Raw genomic sequence first — 23,048 nt, forward strand, 5'->3', positions numbered from 1 at the left:
AGAACAGGAAAAAGGGCAAACATGAAAACTCAACTCAGTTGCTGTACCTAATTTTGAGCTTCTGAGCAAAGAGGAAAACCTAAGTTAAATAATTTCTGGAACAGAAAAGAAGAAATATCCATTCTTCAGGGAAGACAACTGTTCCTAAATTTTTTATCTGAGAGAAATGTATCATGTGAGTACTTAGTATGAAATAAGCAATTTACATCATCCTACAAAGAATACATGGATATGACAATCAGTTATCAGGACTACACTGTGCTCTGATTCTGGCTATGGTGGAGGGTGGGAGGCCTTGAACCACGACACTATACAGAGCCCCAAGTGCTTTACTACCTCCTCAGTCACCTGCCCCACCTCATTCAGTCTGTGTCTAGCTATCAACAGCTCTGCCGTCAGAAAACACTTAGTGTTCCTCCTAATTGGTTCCTTCTTGTCAGACACAAGTTGAAGGGTGAAAGAAAATCTAAACTTGTTAAATTTTATTTAAATTAAGAAAAGATGAAAATGAATAAAAAGTTACCCCAGAATGAAATGTAAAAACAATGTAAATTTCTTGATGGTTTCACAAATTATCCATGTAGGCTGTACTTTTTTTTTTAAGGTATTTCTTATTTTCCAAAAAGAAAAGGAAGCTGGGATTCTGACTACCACATCTGTGGCTATTATTAAAGAAAGATTTACTGCCTTTCCAAATTTAAGCCACTCACTGACCTTTCTCTTTCTTTTCTTGGTTTTCTTCAGCTGCAGTCTTGTCTGCTCTGAAGAAAATTCTTGCACTGCTCAGTGAAAAATAGAGCAACTCAAATTCCTAAATAAATAAAAAAAAGTAAAATAAAGGCTGAAAACATTATAGCAAAATATTAAAATTATTAGAGATCTATATAACTTCTAAAGAGCTTTAGTGTAAATCATAAATACAGAAACTGAGCCGGGGCACCTGGGTGGCTCAGTTGGTTAAGTGGCTGCATTCGGCTCAGGTCATGGTCTCTGGATCTGGCCCGGACCCCCAGGTCAGGCTCCCTGCTCAGCAGGGAGTCTGTTTCTCCCTCCCTCCCCGACTCCTGCTCTCTTTCTCTCAAATAAAATATTAAAAAAAGAAAGTAAAAGAAACTCAACGAAGTAATCCTGTCCATTTTTAATATGGAATCAAATGGCTTCCAAATGCCATTTTTTAAAAAATATAATTGCCACTATTCATCTCACTTGTTTAAAAGGGGGTTTAGGATTTGCTTTTTCAGATATCAAGCAGATTTGACTACTACTCTCCTCTACCTGTAGACAGACATCCAGGCGCTTCTGAGTGAGATTCATGGTCTGTAGTAGTTTTTCATCTTGACTAGCTGACTGCACATTTTGTTGCTTAGCAACTGCTCTTATCTCCTTCAGGTACTTCTCTCTAACAGACTGGAACCAGTGAAGTGAGTCAAATTCCTGGTACTGATCCAAAAGCTTCAATATGTAAGCCACACCTACAGTGATCAGCAAAACCAAAACTAAATTATAAAGAGTTCAAAAGCTGTATTCTATTCCTTTAAAGAAAAAAAAGATACAAAAGTATAGAAAACTAAAAATAAGCCAATCAAGGAAAAAAACAAAACAAAACAGGCTATGAAGATCACTTAGAACATGAATGGAAGGTTGGGGAAAGACTTCCATTGCTAAATAGCCAGCAGCTGAGGAAGCTACAGGGAAACTCAACACAAGATGAGAAAACTCAAAACCACCACAACGACACAGTCTAAATATTAGGTCCAACAGACTAAGTGATTAGCAATACCAAGGGGGAATGAATGATAGTTATAAAATAATGGAAACTACTAATCAGATGACCCAGTTAAAAAATAAAAAGTAAACACTGCTCAGGAAAAACAAATCTACAAAGGGCACAGTCTTATTAAGCAAATGTTTCTAAAAATCCATAATAATAGGTGAACATAAAATTAATGGAAAAACAATTCCATTAAGCTTACCCATGGCAAAGCCATCATCAGTAAAAGCAGCTCCAATTTTATTTTTTTTATTCAATTTCTCCTTGCAGCTAATGGAATGCTCTACAAAGTTGAGGGTCTGAAAAGATATATTAGAGAAACAACTGTGCTGAAGTATCTTCAGAATTTTGTTCTTAAAACAGACATTTCAAAAGTTATAAACAGGATCTTTTCTAGGTCCCTGTCCTTTTGATTTTAGACATCTTCCTCATATAAACAGACTCCTGGGAGATCACAATCTGTACCAGTATCTTTTAATGGCTCTTGTTTCTGAGTCTTTAACAAGCACTCCCCTAATCACCAATCACCACGTACCCCAAGCACGGTGTTTCATATATGAGGACAATGAGGTTTAAGAGGCTGAGTAATTTGTCCAAAGTCATACTTTAAGTGAAAGCTGGAGCACTTCATTCTAAAATACTATTTATCATATTCTTTATGGTTAAAAAGAATTAGTAATCATTTGGATAAATGAATTCCCCCAAAAAATGCTTCCCTAAAAACAACTCCTACAAAATACCTTATCATCTATTCAACAAAGATTTACTAAAGATTACTATATTCCAGGCTAAATTAAGTAATTATGATTTTAAAAAATCAATACCATCAAAGAGTCCATACTCTAGAGCAGCTTTCTCATCAATGATAGAAATACTGTGTATCTGTATTGTCCAACACAATAAGCCACTAGCCATATATGGTCACTGAGTGCTTGAAATACGGCTAGCAAAACAAGAGGAACTAGATTTTTTTTATTTTATAAAATTTGAATTAATTTAAGTAGCCACTTATAGCTATATATGGATAGCACAGCTCTAGAAGGGTAAAGAGAGACATGTTTAGGAACAATTGTGATACACTGTGAAAGATACTGTAATAGCCTATGCTGGAAACATAATATCAAGCCTCGGTTTTTTTTGCCTGAAAAACTCACTGGGAAATTAATTAGATTTGTGAAATCTCTACCAACTATTACTTAAATCTTTTTTTTGGATAGCTCACTTATGTTTGTCTCTTTTCGGGAATTAGATAACAAACTCAAGCACAAGAACTGTGTCCTGTACTTCCCTGTAGTGCTGTCCGTCCACCCATCACTGACAGAACTCGGACAGCCGCCCTCCAACACTCCACTCTTCCATTAACGCCCCATTTGCTGTTTACTGGGTTTCAGTACACCGTCCTTCAACTTAAAGAAATATAATGACAAGTCACCCTAAGTTAACTACACTGTTATAAAAGTATAACCAAGACAGATTTGCCTCCAGTTTGACACTATTTCAGGATGAAAAGATAATATTTGCTACATCACAGTTACAACATATAATTATGATAAAGCATTAACAATTATGCTAGAGCATTAACAATAAACATATTAAAAAACAGTAGAAAAGAACATTTACAAAGAAAAAAGCTGTCCACAGATCATCGACTGCTTTCAAAGGACAAAAATGATAGTAATATGTAAGAAACTACGTTAACAAGTCAGGCAGCAATATGAAAATTTATTACTCTTGATGAAAGTAGATGTAATCAAAAGTTACATCTGTCTAGTGATATTTAGATTTTAGAGCTACCCATTTACAAAATTTTTTAAAAAACAGTTTCATTACAGAAATCTTTAGGGAAATGTAACTCTTACGGCTAGTATGCCGCTCTAATCTCTTAACTCCATTTTCCCCATTGCAACAACTCTATGATGTGATTTGGAGTAACTTGAGCTGTATTTAGATGGCAACTATATAGAATTAGAGCAGTACACACTATTATATTATGAAGCAGCACTTAAAATTTCATCTAAATGTTAGTATTTACTACTATATAGAAAGAACTTGTCCTTAAACAATAATACTTTTAAGAGATGTGTGAAAAATAACTTCATATTTTAACAATTAGAACTAGTCTACATTCATCACTTAAAATGATTACACAGTATAATCAGCCCAAAGATATTATGGTTTGTGTGTGTATATATATATACACACATATATGTGTGTGTGTGTATATATATATATATATATGTGTGTGTGTGTAAAATGGAGTACACGCAATTTAAATAACACTAGATTTTTCCAGCAGTTACCAACTAAAATCCATCTCAACTGTAAAATAAGTTTCATTCGGCATAGCTAGTTAAGTAAAACTCCTAGGCCGCATTCACTGAGATCACATTTAAGTAACAAAGTCTATATGCATTTCCTGCTACAAAGAAACTGGACCTATTTTCTAACTTAAAAAAAAAAGAAAATCACTAAAAATACTCACCAGAGGGGGAACAATGATATAGAAATTTCGAAGATGTATATTTTTTGGCCTTCGAAATTCTGGAGCAAAAACATCTACAAGCATTTTGAAATACTCCGTGCCTTCAGCAGAATTTCGTGTGTGATCACTGAGGACTGAATCCAAATGCCTAAAATACAAAAAACATTATTTACTGGTTCCTTTCTCAAAAAGAAGATATGGCTGGCTAGCTGGCTAGCTATCTATCTGGCGAGAGAGAGAGCACGTATTCACATGCGCGAGGGTGGGGAGGTGGGACAGAGGCATGAGAGAATCTTAAGCAGGCTCCACACCCAGCACAGAGCTTGACATGTGGGATGCGATCTCATAACCCTGAGATCATAACCTGAGCCGAAATCAAGAGTCAGACCAACTGAACCACCCAGATGCCTTAAGTCTCCCGATTCTTGATTTCAGCTCAGGTCACGGTACCTCAGGGCTGTGAGATCCAGCTCCACACCTCAGCCCCATGCTCAGCAGGGAGTCTGCTTGAGATTCTCTTCCTCTCCCACTGCTCTCCCCCCCACACACACACATGTGCACTCTTTCTCTCTCTCTCAAATAAATAAATCTTTAAAAAAAAAAGAAAAGAAAAGAAAAGAAAAGAGTCAAGACATTTAACCAACTGAGCCACCCAGGTGTCCCAAAAAGGAATGGCTTTTTAAATCCATCGCTTACCATCTTAGATGAGAATGCTCTAACGTATAAAAAGACATTTTTAAAGTCAGTTTCCTTGGAGTTCAGAATGAATTCATTTTCATATTAAAAAAAAAAAGCTGATTGCTATTGCTTATTAACTTAGTCCCTAAAATAAAATACGTAGGGCATCTTAGATCTTAAACAGTTTTCTATTTCTTCTTCCCACAGTAAGTCCTACAGAATTCCATTTCATTGTAAATAAATTCCTCTTCATTTTAACTGTCTTCACTAACACTTCATCTGTACCTCCCTACCTCAACTGGAACCTGGCCCCTTCTCAAGAACTTAGCTTCTCACTTAACGTTCAGAACGATTAGCTGCTTTTTCTCCTTCATCCATCATTTATACCTACCACCACTTTCAAATTATTATTCCCCCACCACCAAAAGGTAGGAATCTCTCCTTTGAGACTCACACGATCCCATTATATCCAACTACCTAACTACTCCTTCCTGAAAGGAGGAATCTACTAATTAACATTTTAAACCACTTCCCTACCTTTCTTTATCTCAGACTACGATAAGTATTTTTGTTCTCCATTATTCTGGAAGGCTTCATTGCCCATTTAGATAATCGACTCATGATCATAATCCCACAACTTCTTGACTTCACCTGCCATGCACTCTCCTTCACATGACGTCAGTCTTCCACTCCTTTGCATGGATCTGGACCTTGCTATTACCAGACAGCTTTATTCTACAGATCTTTTTTTTTTTTTTTTAATGAGAATTCAGTAATATTAATTTATATATTTAAATTTCTTTTCAGTGTTCCAGAACTCATTGTTTATGTACCACACCCAGTGTTCCATGCAATACGTGGCCTCCTTAATACCCACCACCAGGCTTACCCATACCCTTACCCCCTTCCCTCCAAAACCCTCAGTTTCTCAGAGTCCACAGTCTCTCATGCCTTGTCTCCCTCTCTGATTTCCCCCAACTCACTTCTCCTCTCCATCTCCCCATGTCCTCAGTGTTATTCTTTATGTTCCACAAGTAAGTGAAACCATATGATAATTGACTTTCTCTGCTTGACTTATTTCACTCAGCATAATCTCCTCCAGTCCCATCCATGTTGACACAAAAGTTGGATATTCATCCTTTCTGATGGAGGCATAATACTCCATTATATATATGGACTATATTTTCTTTATCCATTCGTCTGTTGAAGGGCATCTTGGCTCTTTCCAGTTTGGCGCCTGTGGCCATTGCTGCTATGAACATTGGGGTACAGATGGTCCTTTTTTCACTACATCAGTATCTTTGGGGTAAATACCCAGTAGTGCAATTGCAGGGTCATAGGGAAGCTCTATTTTTAATTTCTTAAGGAATCTCCACACTGTTTTCCAAAGTGGCTGCACCAACTTGCATTCCCAACATGTAAGTACCCTAGAGATCTTAAAACAATATCCCACCTCTCTGACCTTTTGCAACTGCTTCAAAAATATTTTTAAAAGGTCATCAATTTTTAAATGAATGATATCACTTAATAAGAGAAAACAGTCTGATTTTCTTCTTTGACATACAAGCCACAAACTAATCATTTCAGGGCACAGCACTTTAAATATATTATTAACTGTACATGACTTACTTAATTTGGCAAAAAACTAAGCTATCTAATAGACTATTTCAAACCAAATCTTGTGTTGGGGCCTTATTCTCATAAATATGGACAAACATTTTCCATTTCTTTTCATTTAAAAAAGTTTTAGGCCTACTGAAAAGTTAAAATACAGTGTACCAGACACCTATTTACCCCTCACCTATATTCACAATTTAACACCTGCCACATTTTCTTTTGCCCAAAACATTCCAAGTTGGCAGATTTCATGTCATTAAGCCCACAAATACCTTAATATGAATCTGTTAAAAACCAAGACATTTTCTTACAAAGCCACAATGTATCATTACATCCCAAAGTAAAATACAGTATTACCTAATGTACACAAACTCCAATTTCCCCAATTATCCCCCAAATGTTCTTTCTTTTTTTTTTTGTTTTCCTATCTAAGATATGACTAAGGATCATCTGGTCATCTGGTCTCTTTAGTTAGACTCTAGAAGAGTCTCTTGGCTTTTTTTGTCCTTTATGACATGTGATATTTTTAAGAGTCTAGGCCAGGTGTTTCATGGAATACCCCACACTCTGAATGTCTCAGTCTCCTCATAATAAATTCAAAGTAAACCTTTCTGGCAAGAACACAACATAGGTGCTTGCTATTATATTTCTCAGGAGGCTCCATAATATCAGTGTGTCTTGTTAACTGGTGATGCCATGTTTGATCACTTGGCGCAATACATCAGTCTCTCTAAAGAGTTTTCCCTTTTGTGGTTGGATATTAAGCAATTTGTGGGATAATCTTCCGATAGTGAATGAATACTCTGTTCTCCAACACTGTTTCGTTGATGATTTTTGTCTGGTTTCAAGCATTATAGTGGTGGTTGCAAAACAATGACTTCTCCCTAGATTTTCTCATCCCTTCTGCACCTATTAGCTGGCATTCTTCTGTAAAAAACGAACTTTTTAATAAAAAGTTCTGCTCTTCACCTTTCTTAATACCACTAGGGCTCATGATTTTTTTATACAATGTATTATAATCAATTTCTATTATTATTTTTTTATTAGCTTATTTTTTGAGAGACAGCATGCAAGTGCACAAGTTGGGGAGGCGCAGAGGGAAAGAGAGAATCTTACACAGACTCTCCATTGAGCTCAGAGCCTGACAAGGGGCTTGATCCCACAACCCTGAGATCGTAACTTGAGTCAAGACTTGCATATTCAACTGACTAAGTCACCCAGGTACCCCTGCCATTACTCTTTTTGAGAGTCAAACTGTCTCCACTTTGTCCAGGGGTGCCCTTTCCTGCCTGAGTCAAAAAACTATTATAATTATTAATAATGAAATTTACAGTTTTCTAATTTCTTAACAATTCTACATGTCTCTCTCAACTTTTAAATTGAGTTCCAAACTCACTACTCGAGTGTGTAGGTCTGCACTGTCCAATAAGATAGCCATCAGTTATTTAAATTTAAATGAAATAAAATTTTAAATTCAGTTCCCTCATACCATTAGCCCCAGTTCAAGTGTTCAACAGCTATATGTGGTAGTGGCTACTGTACTGGACAACACTACCCTAGATTACATGAAATGAAGGACTGGTATTCTAGAACTGTGCTGGCAAACAAATATAAAAAAAGTTAAACAGTGAAATGAATTTTATTAATGAGATATTTGCCCTTTTTTTTATACTAAATCCTCAAAATTAGTTATATACTTTATACTTCAACACAGTTCGATTTAGACTAGTCACATTTCAGGTCCTCAACAGCCACAAGGGCTAGAGGCTACCATATTACCATGTTCTAGAAGATTCCTTTTTAATGAAGTTGGAAAAATCTCATAATACTGTAGTCTTTAAAAAAATTGTATCTCCTAAACTGAGACCATAACTTGTATAATAAAAACTCAAAAATATCAGTATATGTATATTACCGTCTAATCTTCCCTTTAAAATGTTTTTATTATAAAAATATACTTTTTAGGGGCACCTGAGTGGCTCAATGGGTTAAGCCTCTGCCTTCAGCTCGGGTCATGATCTCAGGGTCCTGGGATCAAGCCCTGCATCGGGCTCTCTTCTCAGAGGCAAGCCTGCTTTCCCCCACCCCACCTGCCTCTCTGCTGCTTGTGATCTTTGTCTGTCAAATAAATAAATAAAATCTTAAAAAATATATATATATATAATATACTTTTTAAATCTCCAAATTTAGATTATTTTCAAATTAGAGTACCTTGCTGCTTTTAATGTTTCTTCTGCAAGACCTTCTTCTTTCACTAATTCTTCAAAATTTACAATATCTTCAAGATCAGGCACAAATCTAAGAATTTGGGAAATAATTTTATTAAGTTAAATATGTACAACTGACATAGATATGAAAGTGGTATTGTAAGACTCTAAATTTTCAACCATATATTTGGAAAGAACTTCCCATTTTAGTTATATTATTAATATAACCAATTTAATTCCAAAATTGACTTTCAGATATGAATAACCGAATTTTAATCCTTAAAGTCATGTAATCTTTAGAACCATTCAGAAACTGTACTGATAAGTTAACCATAGCTTTAAGAGAAATAAAGATTTTCAAAGATCTGCTATAGTCTTAAAATTTAAGAAAAAAATTTAACCAGTAGAATGTTTTTTTCCCATATTTTAAATCAAAATATATCAATAAGAAAAACTTCTTCACAATATCATCCACAGTAAAGATAAATTAAAGGACATAAAACTTTTATATGGCATAAGCAAGGCAAAAGTGATGTTTGCATCCATACCTAATGGCATTGCTGCTACAGTGAAGGCCGCCAGATCTTATCATCCGTATATAGCCCATAGCATTACCTTAAAAATGATACACACATACAAATTAGATATTTATACAAATAATTCTAAACTCCAAAAGTCAGGAATACAGTCATTCACAGCATGGCTTTACCACTCTTAAGTACCAAAGGATTCTTGTCTGTTTTACTTTAGTTCTTACTCTGTAAAAGTAAAACTTACATTATTTGTGTGCCTTAAATATAAATACATATACTTAAACACAGCTATGTCAAAAATTATATGTGACTGACATCTGATGAACAAATTCATTAAATGTTGACTACTTTTTGAAAAAACAAATAGGGGCGCCTGGGTGGCTCAGTGGATTAGGCCTCTGCCTTCAGCTTGGGTCATGATCTTGGGGTCCTGGGATCAAGCCCCGCATTGCGCTCTCTGCTCAGCGGGGAGCCTGCTTCCCCTTCTCTCTCTGCCTGCCTCTCTGCCTACTAGTGATCTGTCTGTCAAATAAATAAATAAAATCTTTAAAAAAAAATAATTTGAAATTTCTATGTCAATAATTTCTTCCTCATCACATTGAGTGCCTCCCTCTCTCTTTCCTCCTTTGCCACCCCTATACATGCAAAGGGAAATGATACCAAGAAATCTTTACTTGATGCTTCCAAATTACATCTCCAAGCCTGGACTACTCCTCCAAGTTTTTTAATCCAATGCCTATGCCCACGTGACTAAGAAGAATTTTTTTTTAAATTTTTTATAAACATATATTTTTATCCCCAGGGGTACAGGTCTGTGAATCGCCAGGTTAACACACTTCACAGCATTCATCAAAGCACATACCCTCCCCAATGTCCATAACCCCACCCCCCTTCTCCCAACCCCCCGTTTGTTTTGTGAGATTAAGAGTCACTTATGGTTTGTCTCCCTCCCAATCCCACCTTGTTTCATTGATTCTTAATTTAATATGTTTAAGTCAAAATCACCCTGTTATAATTCCTATCTCAGAAACTGACATTTCCATCCTTTCAACTGCTCAGGCAAAATGTCCTGAAGTCATTCCTGACTCCTGTCTTTCTTTCATACTTCATATCTAATCAATGGGCAAATTCTATCAGGTCCACTTTCAGAACGTTCATAGCTATGACCTTATTCCAAAGCACCACATCTCTTGCCTACCCCTCGGTAATACGCAAAGACTCCCTTACCTCCCTCCTTCCACCTTCAGCATCCTGCTTCCTAATCTCTTATCTACATAGCAGCAGTGCTGGTGGTTCTTTTCAAACTAAGCTGGAACATATCCTTTCTTTTCTGAAAACTCTACAATGGCTTTCCATCTCAATAAAATTCAAATTTCTTATGTGGTCAACAAAGCCCTGTATGATCTTGCCCCTTGCTGCTGTTCTGATGTCCTGCCCTACAACTCAGGACTTGACTAACCCATTCTGGCCCCTATTTCCCAAAAATGCTAAACCGTCTCAGGACTTTGGCACTTACTGTCCCCTCTCAGATACGCTCTTTCCTTCCCTGAATATGCACATGGCTTATTCCCTGATGTTATTTAGGTCTCTGCTCAAATATCACCTCCTTAGAGCTTTCCCTGAACATCACTGAACAGCACTGTGCAGAACCATTACATCTCCTTACCCAGCACTTAACACTGACATATTTCGTATCTTTTTTTGTCTCTCCCAACTGGCATGCAAAATCCATGACACAGCTTCTGTTCTCACTGCTCTATGCCTAGAGCCAACATATCCTGGCACATGGTAGGAATTCACTAGTACAGTTGACCCTTGGACAACATGGGAGTTAGAGGCACCAAACCCCCATCCTGCATAGCTGAAAATCTGCATTTAACTTCTGACTCCCCTAAATTTAACTACTAATAGCCTACAATTAACCAAAAGCTTTAATTAGTGACATAGTCAATTAACACATTTTTTGTATGTTGGGTGTATTATATACTGTGTTTTTATAATAAAACCAGAGAAAAGAAAATGTTATTAAGAAAATCATAAATCTCCTCATCTGTTTAATTAAGCTCTACAGGGCAGAAATTTTGTTCAGTGCCATATATATATCACAAGTACCTAGAAACATTTGTTGTCCTCAATAAATACCTGTAGATTGAATGTGTAGAATGCCAACAGCATTGTGAGAGCACCCAGAACCCTCTGGCACACAGTAAGTGCTCAATAAATGTTAGTGGTGGGGTGATTATGTCAGCAGGCAGGTTATTAGACTAAGTGACTTTTCCTTTTGCTCCCAACGCTGAGATTTCTTCCTCTTTTTCTCAAGATATTTAACAGACTCAAGATATATAACAGACTCAAAAACACATCACTATGCTTTACAAGCATTTCTATTTTTATACTATATTTATATAATTATATATTGTGTTATATTACAAGAATTTATATTTTCTAAGAAGAGAAGAATTTCTAAGAAGAAGAATTTATATTTTCTAAGAAGAGAATAAAGAATAAAACCCTGGAACAAAGTGAAAATGATAATATTCACAAAACCCCGGAACAAACTGAAAACAATAATATTAACGATATGTTGAATGCATCCTGGTGGCAACTGAGGTGACACTATTTTTTGTGTATTGGGGGGAATTATTTTGATGTGTACTGTGGGAAAATGACTAGCACAGTAAGCTCATAATTTAAGGACTATTTCATAAGAAAAAATTATACTTTAAAAAATATAAAAATATTAACTAATAGGGCAAGCAGTACTCACATGTGGAAAAAACCCTCTGACATTGGTATGCAAATAAATGAAGTTTTAAGCAACAATGCTTTAGAAAAACAGCTCTTCATCTGAGGCCCATGGACTCTAACTTTAAGCACCTGAACTCTGGTATAATAACATGCAAAACTGTATGCATAGTACATGGTTCTGGGGGAAACCAAACCAGAGTTTTCATCAGATTCTCAAAAAGCGTTAAGATCTATTGCTCCAGAAGTTTACAATCTAATATGACATCAAATGTCTCTATGAAGAAAACTGTACTTGTGGAATAATACCTCATTATTAAATTGTTTAAAATTTAAAAAACTACAAATGTTAAATTCTCTAAGTTCTTGTACTAATACATAACAGAAATGTCTACTATGTAAACCAATTAAATTATAAAATTTCAGCTAGTGTTCAGTGATTTCACTCCAGAACTAAATCGTTCCAATATCTTCCCCAGCAGTAAATTTAAAGCCCTGTGAGAACGAAGGCTATCGCTATTTTTGGCATCTAGAAGAGCATGATTTTTACCAAACTGTTGTCAATAAGAATTTACCAACTGCTTGAAGTCTGTAACTGTGAAGAAAATTAAACACCTTTGGATTTAAGCTAAAAAAAACCCGGCTTAAGTCTGAGAAACACTACTTCTCTGAGCTTCTCTTTTTTCATCTTTAAAATGATGATTACATGCCTCTCACTTGGGGTTTTTGTGAAGACATTACCAGAGATAATGTGTGTGGAAAGCTCAAGTAAGTATAGTTTTATTAATCTCTGATTACTAAATGTAGCTCCTGCTTTTAAATATAATGTAACACATTTCAGAAAGACATGTTCTACCTGTGAGGCAGGAAAGCTCAAATTATATACACATATCAAAGGATGTAACACAGAAAATTATAATATTTAATAATTCATCTTTTTTTTTTAAAGATTTTATTTATTTATTTGACAGAGAGAAATCACAAGTAGATGGAGAGGAAGGCAGAGAGAGAGAGAGGGGGAAGCAGGCTCCCTGCTGAGCAGAGAGCCCGATGCGGGGCTCGATCCCAGGACCCTGAGATCATGACCTGAGCCGAAGGCAGCGGCTTAACCCACTGAGCCACCCAGGCGCTCCTAATAATTCATCTTTAATTAAGCTGATCCATAAGTAATATGACTTACTTATATTAATTAACTTTCCATATAAATTATTTTATACCTTTGCACTTAGGCTGTAACTTCAGGGAACCAGTTTTTCTTTTCTTTTTAAGATTTTTGTTATTTATTTGACAGAGAGAAAGAGAGAGAGCACAAGCAGGGGGAGCAGGCAGAAGAAGAGGGAGAAGCAGGCCCCGCAGTGAGCAAGGAGACCCAATGCAAGACTTTATCCCAGGACACTAGGATGATGACCTGATCTGAAGGCAGATGCTTAACCAACTGAGCCACCAAGGCACCCCAGGGAACAAGTTTTTAAAGCCCAAAGCAATGCCAATGAACAGGGTTAGGTACCTAATAAACAGCTACTGGCTGACTATTATGAGCATGATATTTGAGATAAGTTAAATACATTTTTAATTTAATTGAAGAGATTTTATTTGACATATATTAGTCCACAGTCTATCAATTATTTCTGTACCAACAGCCTAATCATACTTGAAAAACTTCTGGTAAGAACATCACTCTAGTGGGATAAAATTGATCTCAGGCACTCATACATTAAGTTGATTATTTGTATGGGATATTTAAGCAAAAAGATTCTTGGAATTTGTATTTTATTTCCCAACTCTTCTATAATAACTTACCAATCTGGCTGATGAGTTGCCTGAACTGATCAAGGTAACTTTGTCCCTCTGGGGTAATTCCAAGTTTTCTGATGCCTCGATTGAATTTTTCTGCTCTTTCAAAAGGATACTAAACAGATAATTTAAAGATTACCTTTATTAATAAAGACCCCTAAACCATAAATTGCCTATAAATTCAACCACTAAAATCAACCATGCTAATACCACTTGCTTCTAATTTTTTATTTCCATTGTGCTTAAAAAAAATCACTCAAGTCTAATGACAAAAAATTTATAGCACAAAAACTACCAATATCCAAGGTCAATATAAATTAAACTTCTTTTTGCCACTAGCTAAGGAAAATAATTATTATGAAAGTCACCAAATTTAAGTTTTCCACCACCATTATTAGTCTCCCAACATCCAAATACTCTCTTAGATAGTCAAAAGAAACCAATTCCTTCTAGAAACATTTCTTCAGAGATGTCCAACCAAGTTCCTGTGGGCTGAAGAGGTAATATATATGTAAATACACTCTCAAATAATACACATTAGCTAAGCTAAAATATCTAGCTGCCATCACCAATAAAAAAAGATTTTTCAAGTCTTAGCTAATTAAAAGTTAGGAAATTACTCATTTTATACTAATAACAAATGGACACAATTCTTACAAACAGAACGATAATTTCTCTGAATACTAGGAATTTATTCCAATATAAAGGAGACAATTAAATTCTCCACTGATAACTGTAATCTGTAAATTTATTAGTTATTTTACTAGAAAGTAATATTTTAGTGCTTTGACACTGATGAGAACTACTAACTAGTTTACTAGAGGGTTGCAATTAGATAATGCTTAAGAGTAATTAAAATAGTTCCATATGTGGCAAATCAAATATAAAACTCATCTAATAAGCATGTTGGTTCTCTATCTGCATGACCACATGCATCTATACTAGTACCACTCAGATTTCTCTTCATTATTAGAAAACTCAGCCCAGAGGGTAAAGGGAAAACAGCATTCTTATAAATTATAGATGGGAATATCAACTGGTACAGTGTTTTTAGAGTATGTAGCAACATGTATCAGAATTTTAAATATTCATATTATATGCGCTAGAAATTTCTCTTCCAGCAATTTACCTTTCAGAATTTTAATAGTCTCCAAATACACGAAGATAAATATGTAAGGATGTTACCTGCAGCACTGTTAATAACACTAAAAAATAAGAAAAACCTAAATACTTGTCAGTTAGGGAAGATTAAGTAAGTTACGGTATACATCTTTACTATCAACTGTTAAAAAGAATGAGGCAGATCTATATGTAAAGAACTACAATAAGCATACTGTAAAATAATCTGTGTAGTATTACACCATTTTTGTTAGGAAAAAAAGTAGAACACGTAGGGGCAAATAGCTATGTTTATCACACAGACATCTAGAAGCATCACATCACAATATTAACAGTAACTGCCTCCAAAGAATGATAGTGGGAGAAAGAAATGAGGGAGATCATTCAGTTTATGCACTCCATGTTTTTAAATGTTTCAAAGTATGTTTTGCTTCTGCGTTATTTAAAATAAATAAAGTAACACCTGGTTACACTGATCCTTACACTGTAGCCTACAGAGAATGCAAAAAGTAAGAAATTATAAGGGGAAATACAAGAAACTGGGGAGACCATATCGAGGAGACATTATTGTGAAAAATAACTGAAAAAAATGAAAACCCCACTACAGAGTATCATAATGAACTTCAGCATAAACATCTGCTATATACTCAAGGGTTGAATCAAACTACCTTAAAAAGAGTATGTGAAAATACCTTATGATCATTTTGGTCCTTGATTTCCCTGAAAAACCGAATATCTTTAATCAACCGAGATTTGATATGTTCATCATACATAAATTGGCTGAATATATAGAACTTCTTTTTCAAAAATTGGTAGGTGAAATTAACCTATAAAATTGAAATACAAGAAATTGGGCAAAGTTAATATAAAAATGAATCTCAAATCAATGTGACTGAATAACTGTTATCTATAACACTATACGAGTTTTCATAGTCTAATATTTACAAAGTCTAATTCACACTGGAAATAATAAATGAAGTTTTTTTATTGCCCAAGTTTACAAAACTTTCTATAAGCTCCCCTGAAATATTTTAACTACACAAAAGGGGGAAAGAAAGGAAAATATTTTCCTACCAGAATTAAGAGTTATAGTGAGAATCAAAAACTCCAATTCAAGACTGTAGTTTTTAAGTCATAAACCACAATCAGAAGTTTCTGTTCCTCCATTGCGAGACTACTTATTAATAATCTACATGTCTAGAATGATAAGAAACACGGTGTTCTTTGAACTTTTCTGAAGAAGACTTTCAATTATTTACCCAGGAATATTCTGAGCACCTCTTATGTGCACAGCACGGTCTCTCTGCTCTCATGCTAGACATGGTGCTTGTCATCATGAAGTCTATATTCCAGCAGGAGTGACAGACATTTTAAGCAAGTATATGTTAAATAAATTATTAAATATCTACTACATAATTCATACAATGAGAAGTTTCAGTGCTTTGAGATTGAATAATAAAAAGCCCTGACCTAGACTCAGAAAATCCTGAAAAGGTTGAATTTGAGCTGAAATCAAAGCCATAACAGGATTACTTCTGACCTAGAGATGGAAGTCCTGTATTAATTTTCATCTCCTCCACCCTCCTCCAGCCTACTGTTTTGGCAAATATATGCCATTTTTAACAGTCTTCATTTACCCAGTTTTAGAAATAGGTACTTTCTTGTAACCTTTCTTGTGGCTTAAACACTGCTGCTCTTTCTTTTTATCTATTTATTATTTTTTACTTAAGTTCAATTAATTAATATATAGTGTATTATTAGTTTCAGGGGTGGAGTTCAGTGATTCATCAGTCTTATATAATACCCAGTGCTCATTACATCACATGCCCTCCTTAAAGTCCATCACCCAGGTACCCCATTCCCCCACCACCTCCCTCTCTTTCAGCAACCCCTCAGTTTTGTTTCCTATGATTAAGAGGGTGCCTGGGTGGCTCAGTCTTTTAAGCATCTGCCTTCAGCTCAGGTCATGATCCCAGGGTCCTGGCTCCCCGCTCAGTGGGGAGTGTCTGCTTCTCCCTCACCCACTCCCCCTGCTTGTGTTCTCTCTCTCACTATCTCTCTCTCCTACTTTGTCAAATAAATAAATTTTTTTTAAAAAAGTCTCTTATCGTTTGTCTCCCTCTCTGATTTCATCTCGTTTCATTTTTCCCTCCCTTCCCCATGATCCTCAAACACTGCTTTTTCTTGATCTCCTTATTACTATTCATGTTAGTAGAAATAGTCTATTCTTTATCCTTCCCACTCTTAATAATGGGTACTGCCAGTCTCTGATCTTGTCTCTTTATACTAACTTAGCCATCACCAGACATCAGGAACGTACATTCATTAGTGTGACCAACGATTAATGACTATATGCCATGCTAGAGTGTAATTGCCATGAGAGCAGGAACTGTTTTTCTCACCCTAGTGCCCAGCACAGTGCCTCAGATAGATAAAATACACACATTATTATATCTTTTACACGAATGAGTATCTGACAGATGAGATCAAAGAAAAGTTTACTTATCCTGAAAAGTTCAGACACGACCTCTACCTGGATGACTCCTTAAATTATATACTCCGTCTCATTTCTATATTGGTAACCATTAAAACAGAACTCCAATCACATCTCCTATCAGCTCAAATACTTTAATGGCTCCCCCACAGAATAATAAAATGACCCCTATATAATTTCCAGTTACATAACTCCTCCCTATTCCCTTACTTCCAAACATGCTTAATAATATTTTAGTATTTAAGCATTCATAGCCTTCTTCAAAGAGAAATTAAGTGTACCCTGAAAACTTGGTAAATTCAAAGACTTTTCTTGTACACAGAAGAAAAAATAGCATACAAATTCAAGTGATTCTCTCAAGTGATGATGCCAACTTCTAAGACTCAAAGTCTTTTTAGTAAATTTCTACTTTTAAATAATTAGTAACCCCCCCAAAAGAGCATGACTGATATTAAGTAAAATGCTATCAATGATTCATTTGCAAAAGCAACTTTCAAAGAATATCAGACAATCCACACAGACACATATATTACATCAATGTGTTCAAATCTCCAATGCTATTTGTAACGATGATCCTGAGATGGTAAGACATTAAAAAATGCCTTTTGTACCACTGAGCTTCCATCACATCTAACACAATTTTAGTGCCAGATATTTTTTTAAGATTTTATTTTTAAGTAATCTCCACAGCCAACCAGAAGAATGGAAATTCAGGTATAATATAAATAGGCAGCAGTGTATCTTTACCAGAATATTCTATGAGAAAGCTATTTGCCAAACCACCAAATTAAATAGGAGTCTATTCCCCCCCAGCCCCCAACAAAGTTTCTTACTGTTGTATTCATGATTCCTGTGCCATGTGTTCGAATTGAATTAGCAATATGCCGAATATTAATAGTGTTCAAATGTTTGTTATTGCTTGTTCGTTCAATAAAAATCTGCAATGAAACAAACTTATGCTAAGTAACAACACAATCCATCATAAACATTGGCCAGTTACACAAAGAAAACTTTACAATCTATTTCATTAGAGATAATTTAATTGGAAAGTCACTCAAGAAGATAATGTAATCAATGCAAAGGAATAAAAAGATGATCTCTAAACAATTATTTTCTGCTTTATTTCACTAGTTTTCACTAATGAGAATCAATTCTTTGCCACTCAGCCTTCCTACTATACATCTGCCCACATTTAAAAGAATTCTAAAACCTACTCACCTGATTGTTGAGATTATACAGGTACCGAGACACAAATATATGAATATTTCTCATAATTTCCAAAACATCCAGGCCCTACAAAACAACCCACACAGTTCTATTATTCTTGAAGACAGACTTGTATCAATGCAGTGATTTACTACCAAGATTTTTAAATTACTTTAAAAAATAACTATACAAACTTATGACCAAAGGCTAAGGAGCCTTCTAACTGCTACAATCAGGATTGTCTCGTTGGAGAAACCTGGCTGCTTGTTAATCTTACCCCTTTTGAAAGACAACAGTTACGTTCAGAATTTCAGAGATTCATTACTCAATCATTTCACCATCATTCTTGGGAATATTTGTCTTTCCAAAGATTTTCTGTACATTTTACTAAATAAAATAAGGGCCAGATTCTAAAAAGTTGTCAGGATATGTGGTGATATTTATAAAATACGTATTTTTCAGGCACCGTGCAAGGTTTTTTACAAGTAAGTCTCAAAAAAACATGAGGTATTAGTCTTATAAATCACACAACTGACGAAAATGAAGCTAAAGGAGTTCTCCAAAGTCAAATGTCTAGGAAGAGGCAGACCCCAGAAATTTTTAGAAAACCAAATTTCAAATCCTTACACTTCTTTTAATTACACTAGACCACTTTTAACATACAAGTTACCTATGAAGAATCCTTCATTTTTCAGTTAATAATCTAATGTCTAATGGCATCATATAAATTGTCCCATAGCTCTTCTAACTAGGGCTCAAAGGAGCATCACAATATCCACTAAACTTTTTATTACCGTTTTTCTCATGTTTCAACCTAAAATTCTGTTTACTCACTTTTTCTCCTAGTAGGTTATAAGTACATGAGCTGAAATTGTTTCTTTTTATTTCTATATCCCAAAACATAGTTCAGTGCCTAGCATCTTTTCAGTGAATACTACATATATAAATGAATGAAAGGATATACAAACTGATCCTGGAAATGCAGTAGGATGTAGGAAAAATTATGATCCCAAAATTTTGGGAATGAGTGTTTTTTGATAAATATGATTTCTGGGTTTTCTTAGATAAAATATATGCAAATTAACTAAAAACATAAACTTTTGTACTCATGAGAAACTACCTTATCATAAATTAGCTCACTGAATTAGCAAAGCTAAATGCTTCTAGGCCCTTGTCATTTTAAGAATATATTTATAATTATACACATTTAACCATTTTTTTCCTAAGACATTAAAGCTTATATGTTACCCACGTTTAAAATCCTTAGCTGTGATCTTAACTTTGTACAATTCTGCACAAGTCACCTCACAATCCAATGTTTCTGAAACACTATCTCAATCTATACAGCTTTCAGATGTTCAACAAAAGGCAGAGTATAAACAGGAAGTCTGTGGTAAATTATTCATAAAGCAAATTAGCACCATCTAATTTTTTATTCTTTTCAAGTATGTAGTTTTTATAGCAAATATTTTCTTGAGATATAAACACATGCTAAATAAAGTAAAAAGAAAAAAAAAAGACAATTTAGAGAAACAGTTTATGCTACAAACACACTCTGCTAAAAACACTTTATACTATACCTGTTCCAAAGTCTGACTAGGAAGATGAGCCTCTGTCATAACCAATCCATAACGCTGGGTAGCTAAATTTCTCATTTCACTGTAAGTGGCCCAGTCATGAAGAGCTACTGTTGTTAGATTGTAGAAGGTCTTGTCTAGGTAGTGAGTTACGTAAGCTACCAAAAAATATATAAATAAAAAACTTTTTGATTCATGAAAATAGAAGAGAAATAAAATTTTTGGAAACGTCTTTGAACATTAAATTTCTTCCTTTAAAATAAGGTACTAGGAAAATAAAAATGAAGAAACAAAAAGGAACTAAAGAATAAGTAAATAACATAAAAATACTCTCAAAGTTTTGTTTTTATTTGTTCTTTAATAGTTAAGGGCTAACAGATATAGAACATGACTTTAAGAAGGAAAGCAGAACACTCACCTCGAATGTCAATAAAACGATTAAAAAATCGAATTGGATTCAAAGAGAAAAAAAGGGCCAGGTCTTTCATGCCAACTTTGAAAGGATTTCGGTCATCCAGCTTTAAATGAGTGTGAACAGAAAGTCGTAGATCCTTCTCTATCTCCTTGCATAATTTATCCAGTAAATGCTATTCACAAAAGAATTCATATGTTAATTTTTCAAAATAATATTCCAACTGCATTGGTCCTCCAAGGCATCTATGCTTTGACCATTAGAGTTTTATAATCAGTGCAATGATGAAAAAATTTGCCAAACTGGTTTAAAAGTCTAAATAAGCTATGGTAAAATATTTTTATTGACAAGATGGAAATTGTTCTCCAATTTATTTTTTTTAAAGCTTTTTATTTTTAAATAATCTTTACCTCAAATGTGGGGCTTGAACCCACAACACCGAAATCAAGAGTCACACATGCCACTGACTGAGCCAGGCAGGCACCCCTGTTCTCCATCTTAAACCAATGATTTTTGGGGACACCTGCGCAGCTCAGCTAGTTAAATGTCTACTTTAGGCTCAGGTCATGATCCCTGGGTCCTGGGATCAAATCCTGCATGGGGCTCCCTTCTCAGTGGGGAGTCTGCTTCTCTCTCTACCAGCTGCCCTTGCTTGTACTCTCTCTCTGACAAACGAATAAATAAAAATCTTTAAAAAAAATTTTTTTAAAGAAAATAAACCAATGATTATTTTACTTAAAACCTTTGAAAAGAACTTCAAAAGCTGTCTGATGACTTCATTACAATATAAAGTATAACATTTATGGAAACCAGTAACTAAGAAGGAAAGGTCCTGAGAACAAGCAAAAGAAATTTTTTAAAAGCTTCCTTATAGGAGTGCCTGGGTGGCTCAGTTGGGCGTCTGACTCTTGATTTTGGCTTGGGTCATGATCTTGGGGTCATGGTATCAAGTGCCATATTGGGCTCCATGCTCAGCAGGGAGTCTGCTTGGGATCCTCTCTCTCACTTTCCATCTGTCCCTCCCACCACGCTCTAACAAAATCTTTAAAAAAAAAAAAAAGCTTCCTTATTATAATAATTTTTTTAAAAATCACAAAATTCATTGCCCTAAAGGTAAGGAAATTAATCATCTTTTCTAGTCTAGCCATGAAGTTCTAAATACTGGCCAGACACATATGTTACTGTTATTTTTATTATTTTTTTAAAAGATTTTATTTATTCATCTGACAGAGATTACAAGTAGGCAGAGAGGCAGGCAGCTAGAGAGGAAGGGAAACAGGCTTCCTACCGATCACAGAGCCCGATGCGGGGCTCAATCCCAGGACCCTGGAATCATGACCTGAGCCGAAAGCAGAGGCTTTAACCCACTGAGCCACCCAGGTGCCCCACGTATGTTATTTTTAAATAAGAATAGTTAATACAAGAAATTATGTAAAATTTTTCAGAATTTTATCAAACCTGAATATTGTTTATATTGTGAGTTCACTCATTTTTAATCTCTCCCTCTATATAATATTGCTAGATGAAAATTTAAAGATATCAGTGTTTATAATATGCATTCCATTAAAACAAGAAGGTATATATTACACTGCATTTGATTTGTTACACAAGTAAATCTTTTAAATTTAGAAAATTTAAATAAACAGAAAATTTTAGTCAGTGACGCTCCAAATAATTTAATAAAATCAGTTTAAATTGCAATAACTGCATTTCCATTAGCAGCACTCAATTTTCAAACCAATTTTGCATTTGCATTCTTCTAATAAACAGAATTTTAAATTCAAATCTACAGGGGCGCCTGGGTGGCTCAGTGGGTTAAAGCCTCTGCCTTTGGCTCAGGTCTTGATCTCAAGGTCCTGGGATCAAGCCCCGCATCAGCCTCTCTGCTCAGCAGGGAGCCTGCTTCTCCCCCCCCCACCCCCGTCTGCCTCTCTGCCTACTTGTGATCTCTGCCTATCAAATAAATAAAAATCTTTAAAAATAAATAAATAAATTCAAATCTACTATTTGCTAAAGTGAAAAAATTTTTCCAAATTCCTAGTCTGAATTTCTATTAAAAATTAGGAATTAGGGGCGCCTAATTCCTAATTAGGAAGCCACCAGGTGGCTCAGTCAGTTGAGCAACATCTCTTGATTTTGGCTCTGGTGGTGATCCCAGGGTCTTGAGATTGAACCCTGCCTTGGGCTCCACACTCAGTGGGAAGTCTACTTGTCCCTCTCCATTCCCCTGCTTGTGTACACTCTCTCTCTAATAAATACATTAAAAAAATTTTTTTTAAAAATTAGTAAAGACCAATTTAACAAAACAGTGATACTATAAAAAGAAATCTTTTGGGGGTGCCTGGGTGGCTCAGTGGGTTAAAGCCTCTGCCTTCAGCTCAGGTCATGATCCCAGGGTTCTGGGATCAAGCCC

At 35.2% G+C, this 23,048-nt stretch overlaps 1 protein-coding gene across 2 annotated transcripts in view; it reads right to left on the minus strand.

The window, feature by feature from the left end:
- The window catches only part of WASHC4 (WASH complex subunit 4), a 61,853-nt gene that overhangs the window by 3,716 nt on the left and 35,089 nt on the right, over nucleotides 1-23,048 (minus strand). The window contains exons 21-32 of one of the 2 annotated variants that reach the window (XM_044229093.1): nucleotides 20,642-20,810; nucleotides 20,227-20,381; nucleotides 18,659-18,733; nucleotides 18,274-18,378; nucleotides 15,639-15,773; nucleotides 13,834-13,942; nucleotides 9,304-9,370; nucleotides 8,760-8,846; nucleotides 4,254-4,401; nucleotides 1,974-2,070; nucleotides 1,276-1,472; nucleotides 715-811 (exon numbers count right to left, since the gene is read on the minus strand). In XM_044229093.1, the coding sequence (XP_044085028.1) occupies nucleotides 715-811; nucleotides 1,276-1,472; nucleotides 1,974-2,070; nucleotides 4,254-4,401; nucleotides 8,760-8,846; nucleotides 9,304-9,370; nucleotides 13,834-13,942; nucleotides 15,639-15,773; nucleotides 18,274-18,378; nucleotides 18,659-18,733; nucleotides 20,227-20,381; nucleotides 20,642-20,810 (1,441 nt within the window). Of the gene's footprint in view, nucleotides 1-714; nucleotides 812-1,275; nucleotides 1,473-1,973; nucleotides 3,178-4,253; nucleotides 4,402-8,759; nucleotides 8,847-9,303; nucleotides 9,371-13,833; nucleotides 13,943-15,638; nucleotides 15,774-18,273; nucleotides 18,379-18,658; nucleotides 18,734-20,226; nucleotides 20,382-20,641; nucleotides 20,811-23,048 lie in introns of those variants that run through there. The other variant, XM_044229094.1, reaches the window with a different exon arrangement.

Source organism: Neovison vison, chromosome 12 (assembly GCF_020171115.1).
Source record: "Neovison vison isolate M4711 chromosome 12, ASM_NN_V1, whole genome shotgun sequence".
Lineage (NCBI taxonomy): Eukaryota > Metazoa > Chordata > Mammalia > Carnivora > Mustelidae > Neogale > Neogale vison.